At 38.5% G+C, this 18,957-nt stretch overlaps 1 protein-coding gene across 2 annotated transcripts in view; it reads right to left on the reverse strand.

Annotated features, from left to right (window-relative positions):
* Positions 1-18,957, reverse strand: part of pde11a (phosphodiesterase 11a) — a 72,592-nt gene that overhangs the window by 4,704 nt on the left and 48,931 nt on the right. Inside the window, exons 11-19 of one of the 2 annotated variants that reach the window (XM_017470376.3) lie at positions 17,597-17,743; positions 17,133-17,240; positions 14,432-14,541; positions 13,711-13,801; positions 11,547-11,647; positions 10,310-10,387; positions 10,112-10,175; positions 9,618-9,692; positions 8,086-8,169 (exon numbers count right to left, since the gene is read on the reverse strand). In XM_017470376.3, coding sequence (XP_017325865.1) covers positions 8,086-8,169; positions 9,618-9,692; positions 10,112-10,175; positions 10,310-10,387; positions 11,547-11,647; positions 13,711-13,801; positions 14,432-14,541; positions 17,133-17,240; positions 17,597-17,743 — 858 coding nt within the window. Of the gene's footprint in view, positions 1-8,085; positions 8,170-9,617; positions 9,693-10,028; positions 10,176-10,309; positions 10,388-11,546; positions 11,648-13,710; positions 13,802-14,431; positions 14,542-17,132; positions 17,241-17,596; positions 17,744-18,957 lie in introns of those variants that run through there. The other variant, XM_053681043.1, reaches the window with a different exon arrangement.

Genomic DNA, 18,957 nt, shown 5'->3' on the forward strand with positions numbered 1-18,957 from the left:
TGGGAAAAGAATAATGACTAACTGAAAGTAAATCATTTCAAAGTTCAACTGAAACACACTCCAACCAACACCAAAGAAAATCAGCTTGGCGTGTCATGAAAGCAGACTTAATACTGTTGTAAATTAGATTTTAAAATAAATGTACTTAGGCACCTTTGAACAAAACCACAAGGAAAATTAGAATTTTCAATCATTTATTCAAAAGAAATATCAATAGATGTGATGTTTTTCTTGGAAAAAAGTAAGTACACCCTCGGCCTCAGAGGCTAGTACTGTCCCCTTTAGCAGAAACAACTTCTTGTAGGCATTTTGCATAATTGTCCCCCAGGCTTGCTGAAATTTTTGACCACTCTCCATGCAATATTCTTTCAGGTGCAAGATGTTGGGGGGTTTTCTTGCATGCACTGCCCTTTTCAAATCCCCCCACAACATTTCAATGGGATTCAAATCCGGGCTATGCAGGTCAAATTTGTGCCATAACTCCAATATTCACTTTATCACTCCAATAACCACTCTTTACAACTCCAATAGCCACTCTTTACCACTCCAATAACCACTCTTTACCACTCCAATATCCACTCTTTACCACTCCAATATCCACTCTTTACCACTCCAATATCCACTCCAATATCCACTCTTTACCACTCCAATATCCACTCTTTACAACTCCAATATCCACTCTTTACAACTCTAATAGCCACTCTTTATCACTCCAATAACCACTCTTTACCACTCCAATATCCACTCTTTACCACTCCAATATCCACTCTTTACCACTCCAATAACCACTCCAATAATCACTCTTTACCACTCCAATATCCACTCTTTACAACTCCAATATCCACTCTTTACCACTCCAATATCCACTCTTTACCACTCCAATAACCACTCCAATAATCACTCTTTACCACTCCAATATCCACTCTTTACAACTCCAATATCCACTCTTTACCACTCCAGTAATCACTCTTTACCACTCCAATAACCACTCTTTATCACTCCAATATCCACTCTTTATCACGCCAATATCCACTCTTTACCACTCCAATATCCACTCTTTACAACTCCAGTAATCACTCTTTACCACTCCAATAACCACTCTTTACCACTCCAATAACCACTCTTTACCACTCCAATAACCACTCTTTACCACTCCAATAACCACTCTTTACCACTCCAATAACCACTCTTTACCACTCCAATATCCACTCTTTACAACTCCAATATCCACTCTTTGCCACTCTAATAAACACTCTTTACCACTCCAATAATCACTCTTTACCACTCCAAAAACAACTCTCTACAATTGTCCAGTTTTGGTGAACTTTTGACCTGTAACTGCATGACTTTATGCACTGCACTGCTGCCACTTGATTGGATGACTGGATAATTGCATGAATGAGCAGGTGTACTGGTATTCCAAATAAAATGCATGGTGAGCATATATATATATATATATATATATATATATATATATATATATATATATATATATATATATATATATATATTTGAATATTTATTACAATTATTAGTTTTGTTTAAAATTGGTTTTCATTTATGTATACAACTTATGTTAAGTACAACTTAAGGGTTCGCTTTAGCTTCCTGCAAAGCCCTCTGTTTTAGGGTTCTACAGTGCACCTTTAAGGGTCTACCTAGTGATGCTAGGTAGACAGGTGCATATATCCTACTCACTTATAGGGGATTCTTTATATGGGACTATGACATGTTATTTGTAAGTTGTGCATTAGATTTTGCATTTTACAATACCTTTATTTTTTTTTGTCATGAGTTCATTTAGAAGAGACTCAACAAGGAGAAGGGGGTTGCATTTGTTGACTTATGGGAGCTAAGGCTTTGTTGTTAACCACTTTGCTGATGATTTGCACTCTTACAATATTATTGTCAGAACACACTCAGATGTCAAACAGCGGCGGGTCTGGGGGTGGGGGGAGGGCAGCAGGTGGCAACCACTAGTGTTTAATGGTGTAGGACGGTGAGCGCACAGACACACCATAAGATTTCAGAAGCATCTCTATAGAGCACAATGCACTAATGCAGCCCTAGGCAATCGCCTATGTTGCCTATACCATGGTCCGCTAGTGCCTGGAGCTATGTCTGCTGGTTGTCTGGATTCCAACAATGTGTAACAACAAACTAACAGAGAGAGTAACAGTGAGACAGGGTTATATGGACTTTGAAGTTAGGTTAGATGAATTTTCTTTGAATCTTAAATACATTTTCTTCATATTAAATAAAGTACTAACAAGTACCTGTTGGGTTTACTTTGGTCATTAAATCAGGTCATTAAATAATTGTTTTAATGAATAAGTTGAATACAAAGTTGAATATCGTCAGGTATATCGTCAGGTACTGACGTAAATTTTGAGCTAAAATAATCACTATGCATTGTGGTACTTGTGCACATTGGTGGTACAATTATGGGTAATAATACAGCAAACTATCCAGAGAATATGATTTGTTTATTGAGAAACTGAACATACACTACAATTCGGTGCACTATGGTGAACAGGGAACAAATTCAGATGTGAATAACTGAGCTAGCCATTCCTTCCACCTCTCACAGGCAAAATCTCCTTACAGATTTCCAGTATTCTTGTTTAACCACGTCCAAGTTTAGCTCTGAAGCACTGTAAAAATGCAACGTTTTCACCTTAAAATGCATCTAGTGAGGCAGGCGCACATACAGACCACTGTGTCCGCGGAGTACGCAGAAAAAAAAAATAGATCTGACCTTTCTATTTCCATTCACTATTGAATAATCATCCATAAAGTTATCAGAAATTAATTTTAAATTACTGTCCATTCAATATCTGCAAACACTTAGAGGAGAAGACTAAGATTCTGCCACAGTGTTGTCACACATAATCATATAAACATCTGTCCCAATGTGAACACAAGCAGGTGTGTAAATGAGCATGACTAGTCATGCACAGGACACTGTCTCATTTAAACTCCCCCATAAATCAAAGCATGAGTAAACATTTCTCACTTACTCACTCATTTTCAGTAACCACTTTATCCAGGTCAATCCCAGGAACACTGGGCATCAGGATGGGACGATAGCCCATCACAGGCCACTAAGCTCACACATTCAAACTTTGGGGCAATTTATTATATCTACCTACTGGCATGTTTTAGGCGGAAACCAGAGAACCCTGAGGAAATCCACACGGACAGAGGGACAACATGCACAGAAACTCAGCACAGACAGTAACCCGAGTTCAGGATGGAACCAAGTACCCTAGACCCACATATAAACCAATAAATATTTCCCCAACTTTATTTTTGTTCATGAGAGGGATAAAGATAGAGTCTCTACATATTGTATGCAAGCAGAGCAATCTGAGCGGTTTTCATGCTCAGTGAAATTAATCACCAAGTGTAATCCAATTTAGATTAATTACACTAGCATTCTGATGAAGTCAAAATGAAATCTGATGTACACAATGCCAGCCATAATGACGTGAATAATAAACCTCATTACTGATATGTCACGTCTATTGGGAATGAAGGAACCTTGACACACATTTAATATATTTGTTTTATGCATATGCATTACATCTTAAAGCAAATTATAGCCTGTGTATGAATTACATTAGGCATATTTAAAACAGGCATATGTTATAGGTTTAATAAGTATGTTGTAGCAACAGTACAGTGCAATATTCTTTGCACATGCAAAGAAATGCTGTAGAGCAAAGATGCCTTCAAAAATAATGAAATTAAATGTATCTACATTTTAAAAAATACTATAAAGAGCAGTAAAGAGTAATAAATGAAACAAAGTCGATTTTCTGACGACCATTTTATTCATCGCCAATTTTATTAATAGTCTCCGGTAGAATTAGTGCAGTTTTATAAGGAAATGAGCTGTAAGTTTTATTGAGCATCTTGCAGAACCAGCCCCGGTTCTTCTGGAGACTTTGACGTTCATGCTGCTTTTTATTTTTGCAGCAAAAACCCAGCAGCCTTCATTGTGTTTTTGCCTGAAAAGTGGTCTCTTACATAATATGCTGCTTTCTTTACTGACATAGAAACATTTTTCTGTAGCATTTAACTTTGTGCTGGAAAACTAATGTTTGGAAATCTAAAATATTTTTCATACTGACTCGATAATGTAGAAGTCCTAAAAATAAAAATCTATAACAAAGTTTGTGCTAAAAAAAGTAGGGGGCCTTAAGCCAAGTTCACGCTGTACGATTTTGGCCACGAGTTGGTCGCCTGAGACAAATTTAGAGAATTCTTAAAGATTCCTATAATCCGAGGCCAAAATCTGTAGTCTTTTATGGCTACTTTGACGTGTTCACCGACAGCCGATTAATAGCCGTTGCGATAAAATGTTACCGCCGATTAAATTCTGGCAGTGTCAGAAGATTTGAGGCACAGTACTGTAGTGCATCTTCTACTACTCTGTATGAGTCTTCTTCTGTGCATCGTTCTTTCTCGTCGTGACTGTCGTACAGTCTGACATTAATGACTGCTGAGATCCTACAGTGTGACACGGCTTACAGCGGGGATCGTGTTCATACAGTCTGACAAGCAACAGTCGCAAAGGACTAATACTAATCGCACAGTGCGCACCCGGATTTAGACTTTTGCACAGTACTTTATATTAAAATGTAAATTACCAAGACCTACAATATCATCATGTCAGTTTTACTACACCTGTTAAATATCCCTACTGTGATAAAAATCAAACGCCATCTAAAGCTTTAAAGCCTTTTCAGTACCACTCATGACTACGCTTCTACTGTCGCTGACCAGAACAACTACAATTTTTTTCCTCCCAAAAACTGGAAAGTAACTTAGTTTATGAAATGAAACCTAAGTCACACAGATGTATTATTTAGCACTAAAAGATGAAGGCCTGTTTTGTGTTTGTGGCTGGTGATTGGTCTTCTCTGTTAATTTTTTTTGTTGAACTGCCTGATGATTTATTGTCAACTGGGACATGTCTCCCACTGTATACGAGAGAGGGCGCCATTGTTTTTAAGCAGGCTGTTATTTTTCTTCTAATTCCCCATGTTGCACTGAACCTGCAGCGAGGAAAGACACTTGCAGTAATGGAGCATTTCTGTCTGTATTAGAAATACCAGGACAAAATTCACTGTTTAACTAATATTTTATAATAACAGATTTTAAAATACGCCATGGCCCTGTGTGTGTCTGCATGTTCTCAACGTACTTCGGGGGGTTTCCTCCGGGTACTCCGGTTTCCTCCCCCGGTCAAAAGACATGCACTGTAGGCTGATTGGCGTGTCCGCAAGTGTCCACGTGGGTGTATGAATGGGTGTGTGAATGTGTGTATGAGTGTGCCCTGCGATGGATTGACACCCCGTCCAGGATGTCCCCCGCGACCCAGTAAGGATAAGCGGTACAGAAAATGGATGGATGGAGATCTTTTTCATGCATATTTTTAAACACATATGAGTTTTCTAATTAAATACATAAAACGCTATGCTACTTCAGAATAATAATGTGAATAGATTATTGGGGTCACTCTTTTTTCTTTGGCTGACTCTTAAATGCCATTCTATCAGGAAAAATATTATACTGTGTAAGTTCTACCATGCCAGTATGTAAAACCCCATAGGACGATGCCTATTTGTGAGTTTTTAGGGGCCTTACATGAGGAAATCATTATTTCTATCAGAAGATACAGTGTCCTCTACTAATATTGGCACCCTTCGTAACTATAAGCAAAGAAGGCTGTAAGAAATTGTCTTTATTGTTTAACGTTTTGATCTTTTTTCAAAAAATTCACAAAAAATACTCTGGCCTTATGGATATCAAACAATTACAAACACAACACAGGTTTATAAAAAAAACTTTATTACATATAGGTGTACGAAAATTATTGGCACCCCTATAAATTCATATGAGAAAAATATATTTGAAGTATATTCCCATTGATATTTCACATTGGATATTTTAGTACACCTGGGTGACTAGGAACAGGAAATTGTTCAACCATGACTTCCTGTTTCACAGGGGTATAAACACGAGGTAACACAGGCCAAATTCCCTTAGTCATTTATAACAATGTGAAAGACCAGGGAATATAGCTGTGATGTGCGGCAAAAGGTTGTTGAGCTTCACAAAATGGGAAGTGGCTATAAGAAAATAGCATAAGCATTGAAAATGCCCATTACCACCATCAGGGCAATAATTAAGAAGTTCCAGTCAACTGGAAATGTTATGAATCAACCTGGAATTGGACGTGTGTCTATATTGTCTCAACGCAAAGTGAAGTGGATGGTTCAAGTGGGCAAAAAATCTCCAAGGATCACAGCTGGAGAATTGCAGAAGTTAGTTGCATCTTGGGGTCAGAAAGTCTTCAAAACTACAATCCGAAGTCACCTACATCACCACAAGTTGTTTGGAAGGGTTTCAAGAAAAAAGCCTCTACTCTCATCCAAAAACAAACTCAACTGTCTTCAGTTTGCCAGACACTACTGGAACTTCAAATGGGATCGGGTTCTATGGTCAGATGAAACCAAAATAGAGATTTTTGGCAATAACCACCAGTAGTGGTTTTGGTGCAGAGAGGTAGCCATATGGAAAAGTACTTCATGCCCACGGTTAAATATGGTGGTGGCTCTTTAATGTTTTGGGGCTGTTTTTCTGCCAGAGGACCTGGACATTTTGTTAGGATACATGGCATCATGGACTCTATCAAATATCAACAGATATTAAATGAAAACCTGACTGCCTCTGCCAGAAAGCTTAAAATGGTCAGTGGTTGGATCTTCCAGCAGGACAATGATCCAAAACATACATCAAAATCAACGCAAAAATGGTTTACTGACCACAAATTCAAGGTCTTGCCATCCCAGTCCCCTGACTTGAAACCCACAGAAAACCTGTGGGGTTAACTGAAGAGGAGAGTCCACCAGCGTCATCCTCGAAAAGGATCTGAAGAGATTCTGTATGGAGGAATGGGCTCAGATCCCTTGCCATGTATTCTCCAACCTCATCAGGCATTATAGGAGAAGACTCAGAGCTGTTATCTTGGCAAAGGGAGGTAGCACAAAGTATTGACTAAAGGGTGCCAGGAATTGTGGCACACATTTATTTAACAAAGATTTTCTTTTTTTGATAAACCTGTTTTGTTTGTAGTTGTTTGATATCCATGAGAGCAGAGTAATTTATTAAACAAAAGATCAAAAGATTAAACAATAAAGACAAATTTTCACAGCCTTCTTTGCTCATATTTACCAAAGGTGCCAATATTAGTGGAGTGCACTGTATGTGCATGAAGACCATTTTTTTCATGGATCCAGGGTAGAGTAAGAAAAGTTACATATCACTGGAAAAACCAGCACTATATAACCAAAAAAAAGAATCATAAACACCTTTTTTGTCTCCTTGTGATTGTCTTTGCAACGATTTTTACCTTCCGTAGTTTACGATACAAATATATAGTGTAGGGCTAATGCTAATGTTCACTCTGCCTGTAGCAGTAGATCATTTCATGAATCTTTAAAATCCTTATAAAAATTAAAATTCATCAGCCCTACACTCTACTGAATGAATCTGAGAGTAGAAATGGTGATGACAGCAATAAAGGTGCACACTACACTCTTACTAAATCTTACTAGTTACACTGTTACTAAATCACCAACATGTTCTGCCCTAATGCAACATCTGATCATATGACTGCCTGAACCACTTGCTAATTTGAAGAGATGTGATGACAGTCTCTCTGTGAACACATCAGTGTCACATGCCACAGACGACAGGTACTCTGTTTAGCAGCTGGCTATGCAAATGCAAATAAATATCTCCAGAACCTTCCTCTGATTTTAATCAGCCGTATCCCATGATTCATGCAAAATTGTATACACTGATAATGCCTATGTTCAGCATGGAACATGTCCACACTTGTTGCTAGAAGGTGTTTCTATGTATGTGGTCATGGCCTAATGAAAGTTATCCCTTCATAAAGCCTTCGCCTGATTGGCTGTATGCAAATTTGAACTTCACTAAACTTTTGCTGGTCCAGGTGGAAATATAGCATGTGCATGTGTGCTTTGGTGGATTGCTGAACATCATTACCTCGTACAGTGGAGCACAGATACCATCAATCCATTCCAACTGCAAACCCGGCAACTCGTCTTTTCGGTTCCGGTCAAAGATGGCCTAGAAAACAAAAACACACAGGAAATCTGTAGGTAACATCACCCTTTTATATATTTGTGGTACAGACAGAAATACTATGAAGTCTGAATATGAGCAAGTGCTTTATTTGGCACAACAGTAAAATGTTTACTCTATAATCAGGAGATCAGCACAGATACAGAGAAGGTGCATAGCATGAGTGAGAATATTCCATACAATGGTTTTGCTGGAAGGAGTCTGTGTGTGTGTGTGTGTGTGTGTGTGTGTGTGTGTGTGTGTGTGTGAGTGTGTGTGCATGTGTGTTTAATGTTGCAGTACTACTGAAAGCAGACTGCGGTGGAGAGATAGTTCCTAGGCTGGAGCACTGTGACTGAATATATAATGGCGAACGCCCACATGCTTGCTGCTAAACACTTTGACTGGGTGCTAAACCTGAGGCTAGTGATACTTCAGAGGAGAAAAGCAATGTGTCCGGCCAGGATTACACACCAGGCCATAATTACTTTCAGGGTACACAAAAGCGCCTAAGCATCAAAGCTCTGAAAAGCTACATCTTTTACTAATGTGCCCCCCCCCCCCCAATCCCCATGATTTCCAATTATCAGGAACCATAAGGACAAGAAAAAGCTTTTGACTTTTTGCTTTGTTAATTTTGTGTGGGTGTGTGAGCATTTCTGTGTGTTCGACCTTTGAATTTAAGTGAAAGTAAATGGTCTTTAAATCAGAGTGTTTGTTTACAATCCAGCCCAGGAATTAAATCTGCAGTGTCGATATCTCATGGACATAGCCAGAAATTCTGGTTGTTGTTAAAGAAGGTTAAAAAAACCAAGGATTTTCAAAACTGAATGAATGAATGAACGGCTTTGAATTCATGTCATGGCTTTATACTACTATGTTGTTAGGTTTTCTAAACAATTGAATCATTTGTTTTGTACAAGCTGAAATGTCATTCAGTTTAACAGGTTATCACACTTTTAGCTTCATGTAGCTTCATAGCTTCATATCATGTACAAAAATCCCATTCTAAGAATTATACACCACAAAAATAATGATACAACTGTACAACTCCACTTTGAGAAAATGTGTGAAACAGGCAAACGTGTAATTGAAATATTTTTAAATTAAATTATAATTTAAAAATTCATTCAAATAAATATTTATATATTTGTACATAGTAATATAGTGCAATTAAAAAATAATAATAATGTTATCTAAATTTGCTTCCCATTTACCAGTCCTCATTCTTTTTTTAACGTTGAGTCAACAAAAGTTTATTTTATGTTATTAATAATTATTACTATTACGCTATATGGCGATGCGAATGCGTTTTGATTTTGGTCCAACAGCCACCTGTTTTCACAAGTGTTCCCACTAAACACTTTTTCTCTACAAAGTTTGTTTAAAAAAAAAAAGAAGCTGTGAATGAACTTGTTGCACGTGGATGTGTGTGTCACGCAGGCGAGACTTACAGAAGGAGTCAGCTTCAGTTCAGATCTCTCTCTGTCTCCCTGCTCGAAAAACTCACTGGTGACCAGCTCGGCTACCTTTACCAACAAATAAACATACACATATGCACACATGCTGTAAGCAACATTACAGTACAAATGATGACATGAGTGGTCTGGTCTGCACTTATATAGCGCTTTTTTTTTTAATTTTAACCTTACTGGTTCCAAAGCGCTTTACACTGGTTCTCAGTCACCCATTCTCACACACACACACACACACGCACACACACACACACACACACACACACACACACACACACACCAATGGTAGCAGAGCTGCCATGCAAGGCGCTTGCTTGCCATCGTGGGCAACTTGGGGTTCAGTGTCTTGTCCAAGGACACTTCGGCATGTGGAGTCACGTGGGCCAGGAATCGAACCTCCAACCTTACGATTAGTGGACAACCCACTCTAACACAGCCGCCCCGAAAATGAGTGAGAAAGAGTCAGTGCTTGCCTTGCGAGAAATTTCCCATGGCTTGGTCACAGCTCCCAAATCACATGCAGTCATTAACATTGATCTAAGACACAGAGAGAATCATGTTAATCACAAGATGCAACATTGCTTTTAAGCCTATATTAATTAATTAACAGCGTTAAAGCAATGGCCGATACTCAGGTGAAAGCTAGGCATAATTGGGTCTAAGTGACTGACCTGAACATATCTCTGTGTTCTTTAACGTTCCAGTTATATTCCCCTTTATTCACCAGCTCAAAGAAACGGTTTCTGTTCCTGTGGAAAACGCATATTAATGATAGCATAATTCACCCAGCAGAACGAACAAGTGCTTTGGTTTCATTTCCAATCGTGTCTTTAAAACATTATTGTCTTCACTTTTTATGTGCTAAGTATTTTCTGCCAATCACAATCCTCCTGATCAGTTTCCACATCTGCATTAGAGATGTAATCAGTGATTTTGGGGTAGTTAGTGAAATATAGCTGTCTATGCTATAACATCTAAATACTATTGCAAGAAGGGAACTTTCAAAACTGACTGTCCTAAGTGGTTGGATTTTTATGTCTATATATTTTTTTAATAGAGCTTGAGACTGGAGTATTTTCTCTTAGCAAATATTTTATTGACAGCTGAAGAGAACCTCGCCATATATATAATTAACTGCACCCTCTTTAATAACCTTTAATGCAGACTTCTTTTGTTCTCCTGTACATTCTTTGATGTAGCACCTGACAGCGCTTTTAGTTTTTGAGTGCAAATGGTTTTGTGTATTTCACCCTCTAACCACATGGAGGCAGTAGAGGCTTACAAAACATCAAGTCACAACCAATCCAGCACAGTTTCATCATACACACACACTAAGATCCTGCAGCTATGCTACTGCCTTTAAACGGCATACACAGTGGACTGGAACCATAAGAAAAGGTCAGAATGATCGTATTGGCTAGATGATGTGAGACGTTTTGTCTATTTGGAGAAAATTAGATATTTGTTGATGGTCGAACACACAAGACTTTTTCAGATGTTGCCCTTGGCATTCCAAAAAAGCTCTAAAGTGGTTTCTTTCTTCTTGGCTTCATGTGACAGCCTTTTTATTTATTTTGTTTGATTTTGTATTTTATTTAATTATTTGATTTCTGTTTCCTCTCTTTACACTTCTGTGGTGGCTGGAAGGCTCAATCAGTGGGTTGAGTGTGGACTGGGGGTGGGCTGGGTCTATGTGGGGTGTTAAATGCATACTTTTATGTTTTTAATTGAATTGCAGTTCTGCAGTTTGTCAGTTCTCTTTGCTGTGAAAATCTGACTAAACAGAACATTAAAAAAAAAAAAAAAGATCAGAATGACTTTAGAAATGTTGAGAATTTTACCGTTTGCATTTGCATGTATGTGTATTAAAGACTCTTAATAAGTGCAGAGACATGCAGAAACACTCACTCAAAGTACAGTGTGAGATCTGTAGCCAGGATGGACTGTTTCAGCAGCTGCATGAGGTCTCCATAATCCCGGGATGACAAATTGGAGAATATATTATGGCCCTGGAAAAGAGCAAAGATGTGTGTCTTCGGAACGGAAAACATCAAGGTACATAATGACAGACAAATCAGTCTATTTCTATTTTGTTACTTCTTTAGTGGGTTTTCAATAGGACTTATCATTTCTGTGGTCGTCCTTGGTTGCGGGCTCTTACTAATCAGAAAGGTGACATTTTAGTTAAATATTTTATTGAGCCTCTCATGGAATCTTTAACATCTTTATAATATACTAGAATAATGAAAGCAAATGAGAGCAACAGCAGCCACCTGATCTATTTATACATCTACACAACTCTGCTCATGGAGACCTTACACTTTTATCCACCCCCAATAATTTGTAACTTTCAGCAATGTCTAAACATTAAAGCCAGATATTATGAATACCTAAAATGATGTGAGACCTTCTATTTCTGTGGCTTTTTTGTTTTTAGTGATCGTTACAGCCGAAAATGCTTGATTTTGCTGCGGCTTTTTTCAAAATTTGCAATGGAAGATGCTTCGTTTTTTGTGCTTTATTTTGCGGAAAACTACTTAAACTGGCACAAAATTGTTTTCCACGGTCTTTCACAGTGATGTTTGTTGGTAAATGAGACCTTTTAGCTGTACTCATTTTCAACGCACGTGAATCAAAGAGGACTCTGACTGAATGCATGTTGTGATGATGTCACATGACGCTGTAATTTCGAAAAAATTGCAAACTCCTCATTGATTTTGCGTTCATTTCTGTGATCACTGAATCCTGGAGGGATTAGATATTGATGTCAGATGTTATAACTCGAGACACACACTGCTCACACACATAATGTAAACCATAATGAGTAATACATTTTCATTTGTTGTAACTGAGTTATTATTTCTTTATTAGGGCAGAGAAGGTGTTGGAAGCACAAAAGTTGTTGTTGTTTTTTTTATCCCATTTTCTCCCAAATTGGTCATTGGGCAATTCCCACCCACTAGCTAGCTCTCCCCTATAATATGACAGCTACTAATCGGGGAGGGTGAAAGCTAGCATGTGTTTCCTCCAAGACACGATGTCAGACACTGCACCTTTTCAAGCTGTTGCTCATGCCATATCATAGAGTAGTTTAACACTGCCCTCTTCCACAATCATAAACACCTAAGACTGAGTAGTGTCTCTTTAATTGACAGTGGTGAAACTAACGCCATCCCTCCCACCTAGACATCCCGGGCAATTTTGCTCTCGCTGAAATCCTTGGATGTCGCATTGGCGGGATTTGAACCTTTTTTTAGGACAAACCTATTTTTGTCCTTTCAATCCCCTTCTTGTCAAATATTTTGTCTACAGCATGTTTAATAACAGTGAAAAATGTAATATTTCTCCGTCAGCATATTTATTCATCATACCAAGACTTCACTATTACCAGAGCGGGAGAAACTGACACACATAATAAGAAAGACTGACTGTGTTTTGGTAGCTTTGTTTCAAACTGGGCATACTGCTGGGTTTTCTTATAGCACTAGAAATATTTAGAAACCAGTGTATATAATAGTAGCAGTAGGAGTCCAATCTGAGAGAGATAACATTCCCATTTAGATCCACTGACTTCTGTTAAGGAGCTTTCGTCCAGATTTTCACTCAGCAGGGTGCAGAGAGAGGATCAACACCAAAAGAGGCTGCCAAAATATCATTTGATCATTTCTGATTATTCCTTTTGTTTAGTATCCGGTGAACCTGGTTTGCCAGAGGTGTTGCTAGAAGCTGTAATGTGAAGAGAGCATGCTGTAAAACTAGCTACAATATCTGAAACATCTTCTTCTCTTTCTCTCTTTTTCCTCCCCCTTTAATTCTCCCCATCTTAACCTGCCTATGATTACACACACCTGTCTCTCATCATTAACTGACCATAATTACATTGATTGATTGCATTCAGTAGTGCTGTTACCCTTTTTTTTCTTGCCATGGACTCAAAAGCGTGTTTGACAGACGCCACAGCCATGTTAGCTGCCAGTGCTGTTATTAAAGTAAGTAACCTGTGATCTTATTAGTTCTGCTGTTCTGTAATGATGTTGAATGGGATGAAACGTGTGTGAGCAAGGGATCTTACTTCACTCTGCAGAATCATGACAGCATGGTTGAAGTGGTGATGCTCCATAGTAGCTGAGGTCCCATAGAGGAGAGATAGAGCAGAACCTGTCCTGAGAGCAATATGATGAGAATGTGATGAGAGAAAGACACATGATATCTTACTCACAACTGTGGAAAGGGTGTGCTTTATGCCCTGCCAAATAAAAGGTAATATAGATAGCAAGTGCATTGGCAGGTGAGTGAAAGATGGAATAGAAGTTGAGTGTGCTGTCCCTGACTTACCGATGAGTTTACTGTTTATCCATCACACACTCTCTCTCAACACAAGTTTATATATTTGCCAAATCTAGACCTCTGTGTCACACATACACTTCCAGTTGACTGTGGGTGATTACTCATGCAATCACAACCGATATTGGCACCACCTTTGCCAAACCCCAAGTCCATTCTATTTCTAGAATGTAACACTACAAAATGAGGCAAAGTTCGATCAGGATGAATGCTTATGCAATTCCACCGAATACATGGATGGCACAAACATGCTAGAGTGTTCTCTAATAATGAAACGTGTCTCAGTATTTAATCTTAAGTACTTTGATTTTGGGTTAGTTACTGTACATCGATCAAAGATTATGACTGGAATTGCATAAGATGCTTATCAATCAGGTTGTTTGTTACAGCTGAGCAGGCTGGTGATAAATTGTGGTTATGGGCAATCAATATTGGTATGCGTGTCATACTTGGCCTGGAATGCATTGTTGGTTCCACGGTGGTCCAAATCATGGCACACACAGCCAACAATGAGTGCTAAGGTCTCCAACTCTGAGAGGGTCTCTTGGAAGCCCGCAGTCTGGAACACACACACACACACACACACACACATACATATATGATGCCATATGATGTCATCAAAAGGAGGGCTTCATAGAGGTTACATGGCAATGTAACAAAAACAATATACGATAATTGGTCTGTGCAGGTTAGCTGACAGATTGCATTACAATTAAGTTAAATGCAAATAATTATTTGTGCTCTATTTATTACTTTGCTTTTGTTTAATTTACATGTATTAATTCCACAGTGCTGGTGAATTCTCTATCCTGACTGGTCAGATGAATTTATATTTCTATAACAGCATGGCTCTGACAGTAGTAGCAGTTGCAAGGCAAGCCACAGGTTTATACAAGTGCACTTGTTCTGATATATTATCCTTTCTGTAGTAGGATCTAACACAGGGAATTGTATGGCAGACACGCTATAAAAATGGATTTTAAAAATCCATCCGTTTAATTGTTCATATGGTGTTATGTGATTCAGTTTTATGTGAGGAGACATTTATTTAGCTTTTTTGAAAGGAGTCTCCAATGTCAGCATTTCCTGTAACAGTCAGAGATATACTCATTCATTATAAAGTGTTCTCTGTAACATGGCAAGTTGTAGCTTCAAGAGAAAAAAAGGATGGTTTAGGGAACCACTATTTATAGTTACTGTCATGTAAGTGATATTCCACAACATTAAATGTAACTTCAAATTGGATAAAAAAAAGTATGGCATGCCATATTCATCCATTCATCTTCATTAACCACTTTATCCCGGTCAGGGTCGCAGTGCATCCGGAGAAAAATTCACTACTACCATTCACACACACATTCATGTGCTCATTCACACACTCATTCACACCTACAGAGTTTAGCTTCACCAATCTGCATGTTTTCATGCACACGGAGAGAATACACACAGAAACTCTACACAAACAGTAACTTGAGCTCATGATCGAACCCAGCTCCCTGGAGATGTGACATGGCAATGTCTGCACAACTGTATCGTCCATGTCGGGGTTTTTTAGTAAATAAAAAATTGCAATTGCTTGAAAAAAAATCTTATTTACTTTTTATACTTTAAAAAAAATAATAATTTAAAATTTAAAATTAAGAAAGGATCCAATCCAAGGTGTTGACAGTTATTCTTGCTAAAGAGTCCAACAGTTGTTCAAACTCTCACCCTTCTGATTACTAGCACTATTTATTAAAGTCATACAGTATTTTTTAATTCATGTTGTATGTTATTTATAATTCCATAGTTTGCACTTTCTATGTATTTCTTACTAGTACTCTTACTGACTTTCTATGGAACTTCTTAACTTCACAATTTCAAGATATAAATACTGTGTCAGAGATTTCCCCTCGGAGCGAGCAGCGCACACTTCCGGGACGACAAACTTTGCTTACTTTTTGCGTTTTGTTATGGTTTATGTCATGTCTCCACCCCTGTCTTGTTATTGGTTGTTTCCTAATGTCTCAGCTGTTCTGTGTTATCCCCTTTGAGTACGTTTAGTCTTGAAACCCCTCGTGTGTCTTTGTTCAGCGTGAAGTATTGTTTCTGTGTTTTGCCACCAGAGTCATACCAAGCCTTTGTTCATTGTCCTCGTTTCCTGGTTTTTGATCCTGCTCTCATCCTTGTTTCCTTGTTTCTCGTCTACAGTTGCATTTTCAGTTGTATTTGGAGAAACCACTTGAAGCATTCGTTGTGTTGAACTATTTCAACTGTTTTTGTTTGATTTGTTCATTGCAAACAGCTGAAAGTCTGTAAATGTTGACAATAACCCTGATTTGCAATGGGGGTTGAATCAGTTTGATTGTCTGGTTTTGACTGCGTCTCTGTTTATCGTATTGGATTTGTCTGCCTGCCTCTCATTAAAGCTTTTAACTGCGCTTGCGTCCATCTCCATCTAGTTTACGTGACACGGTGGATTTGAGGATTGGCAGAATTATCCAAGATGGTCAGTTAATAATCTAGTGTTACCTCTGCCTAGCACGCTGACTCAAAAGGTACAAAAAAATGGATCTTCCATGTGTGACAGCCCATAGTGGTCCTAACGCAGTAGTGTTCTTCCTGCCTAGGGCGCATACTGCAGAGAACACTGAAAGCATTTCACTTCCATTTAATAAGTGATCTAGTCTGGCTTTCACTGTGTATATTTCAGGCCCATTTTCACACTGTTTTTGGAAGTGTTTCAAAAAAGTAGAAAAATGCAACACAATCAGGGATTCGGGGAACAGTTCCAGCATGAAGCAGAGCAGACCAAGTGCACAGTGCTGCAAATGTTAGTAGAACAGTGCTGAGGTGCTTCCTCTGGTATACAGGCTACAGCAGTGGAAACCCTTCACATTGAACATTTCTGCCTTTTCATATTATTATTCCTGCCTTTGTTTTAGTTTCTGTGATGTTAATTATTGAAACGATTATGTAAGTAAAAAATAATTAAAAAAAAAAAAGATGTAATACACATCACATGCCTTCCCACTTCCCTGTATTAAATACTGAAGAAGAAAAAAACCTCAGCATGTACGCTCACACATATAATCATACACATGGAGGTACAGTACATGGCGCCTATAAGCAATGTCAACATGTTCTTAACTTTGTATGTGTGTGACTTACAGTAAGCATGGAGAACATGCACTGGCAGACATTGAACGCGTGTCTCCAGTTGTGGTACAGAACCATACGATAGTTCTTCCTTACAGTCAACAGCCACCTACACAGAGTCTAAAGAAAAAGAGTGTGAAAAACAGAAGAGCAGAAACATGTGATAGTAGTATATGCGTCTATATCAGAGCTGGATGAAGGGTAGGGAGCTGGAGAGGATTTTATTCCTTGACTTTTAATTTTATTTTTTTTAATGATGGCGGAAAGAACAGATTACAGATGGAAAAGAAAGAGAAACATTTAAGGCTATAAGTACGTGATACAGAGCAACATGACCTCATCTTAAATGAGGCATGAGGTTAAAGAGTGGCACAGAAGGAAATGTATGTATATGTGTATGTGTGTGTGTGTGTGTGTGTGAGAGAGAGAGAGAGAGAGAGAGAGAGAGAGAGAGAGAGACAGAGAGAGAGAGAGACCTCATAGTCTATCTTGAATTTCTGCACCATGCCAAGCTCCATGAACATGCGCAGTGCTGCAGTTATCATGGCATCCACGTCCAGAGAAAAGTCATCAAAGGAGAGCTTATCAATGCCCAGCTCACACACCAGAGGGATGTTTGCTGCCTGGAAGAGAAGAGACAGAGAGAGACAGAGAAAGACAGAGAGAGACAGAGAGTTGTACTTTTGAAATCTGTTTTGTCAGGTATTTCTGTCTCAAAACAAAACTATTATAAAACAATGTGTTTTTGATCCCTTTCAAGAATGCTTGAAGGTGCCACTTTAGTTGGTTAGTTAAATGTATATACAACTCCAAAAGTTGGGACAGTACGGAAAATGCAAAAAAAAAAAAAAAAAAAAAGTCATTTGAAAATTCAATTCACCCTGTACTATATTGAAAACACATTATTAACACATTATTATTATTATTACTTTGTGAATTTAATTTATTTTTGAAAATATACACTTATTTCAAATCTCATGACTGCAACACACTCCAAAAAAGTTGGGACAGTCGACTGTTTACCACTGTTTAACATCACCTTTTCTTTTAATAAGGAAATTTAGTGTTTATTAAGTGTTTGGGTGCTGAAGACACTAGCTGGTTAATTTTACCAAGTGGAATTTTCCCCCATTCATCCATTATGTGTTTCTTTAGCTGCACAAATGTACGGGACCTTCCTTGCCTTATTTTGGCTGCAGGCAGGCCATGCTAGCAACCGTACGCTCTGCTTATACAGCCATGCGCTTGTAATGTGGTTTAGCGTTGTCCTGCTGGAAAATCCTGACGTCTAAATGGCAGCATATGTTGCTCCAAAATGTGTACATATCTTTCTGCATTAATGATGCCCTCATAGATGTGCAAGTTACCCATGCCAGGGGCACGGACACAACCCCATACCATAACAGATGCTGGCTTTTGGACCTGACGCTGATAACAGCTTGGATGGTCATTTTCCTCTTGGGCTCAGAGAACACGACAGCTGTTTTGCCCCAAAACAATATGAAATGTTGACTCCATGGACCACAAAACATGATTCCACTGTGCTTCTGTCCATCTCAGATGAGACCAAGCCCAGAGAAGTCGGCGGCGCTTCTGGACAGTGTTGATGTATGGCTTCTGCTTTGCAAAGTAAAGCCTTAACTAATCTGTGGATTTACCAAAGTAAATTCCAAAAAAGATTTACCAAAGTACTCCCGAGCCCATGTCAGGATATCTATTACAGACTCATGACGGTTTTTAAGACAGTGACGTCTGAGGGATTGGAGCTCATGCACATTCAGAAGTGGTTATCGGCCTTGCCCTTTATGCACCGAGATTTGACCGGATTCCTTGAATC

The sequence above is a fragment of the Ictalurus punctatus genome, chromosome 6 (genome assembly GCF_001660625.3).
Source record: "Ictalurus punctatus breed USDA103 chromosome 6, Coco_2.0, whole genome shotgun sequence".
Lineage (NCBI taxonomy): Eukaryota > Metazoa > Chordata > Actinopteri > Siluriformes > Ictaluridae > Ictalurus > Ictalurus punctatus.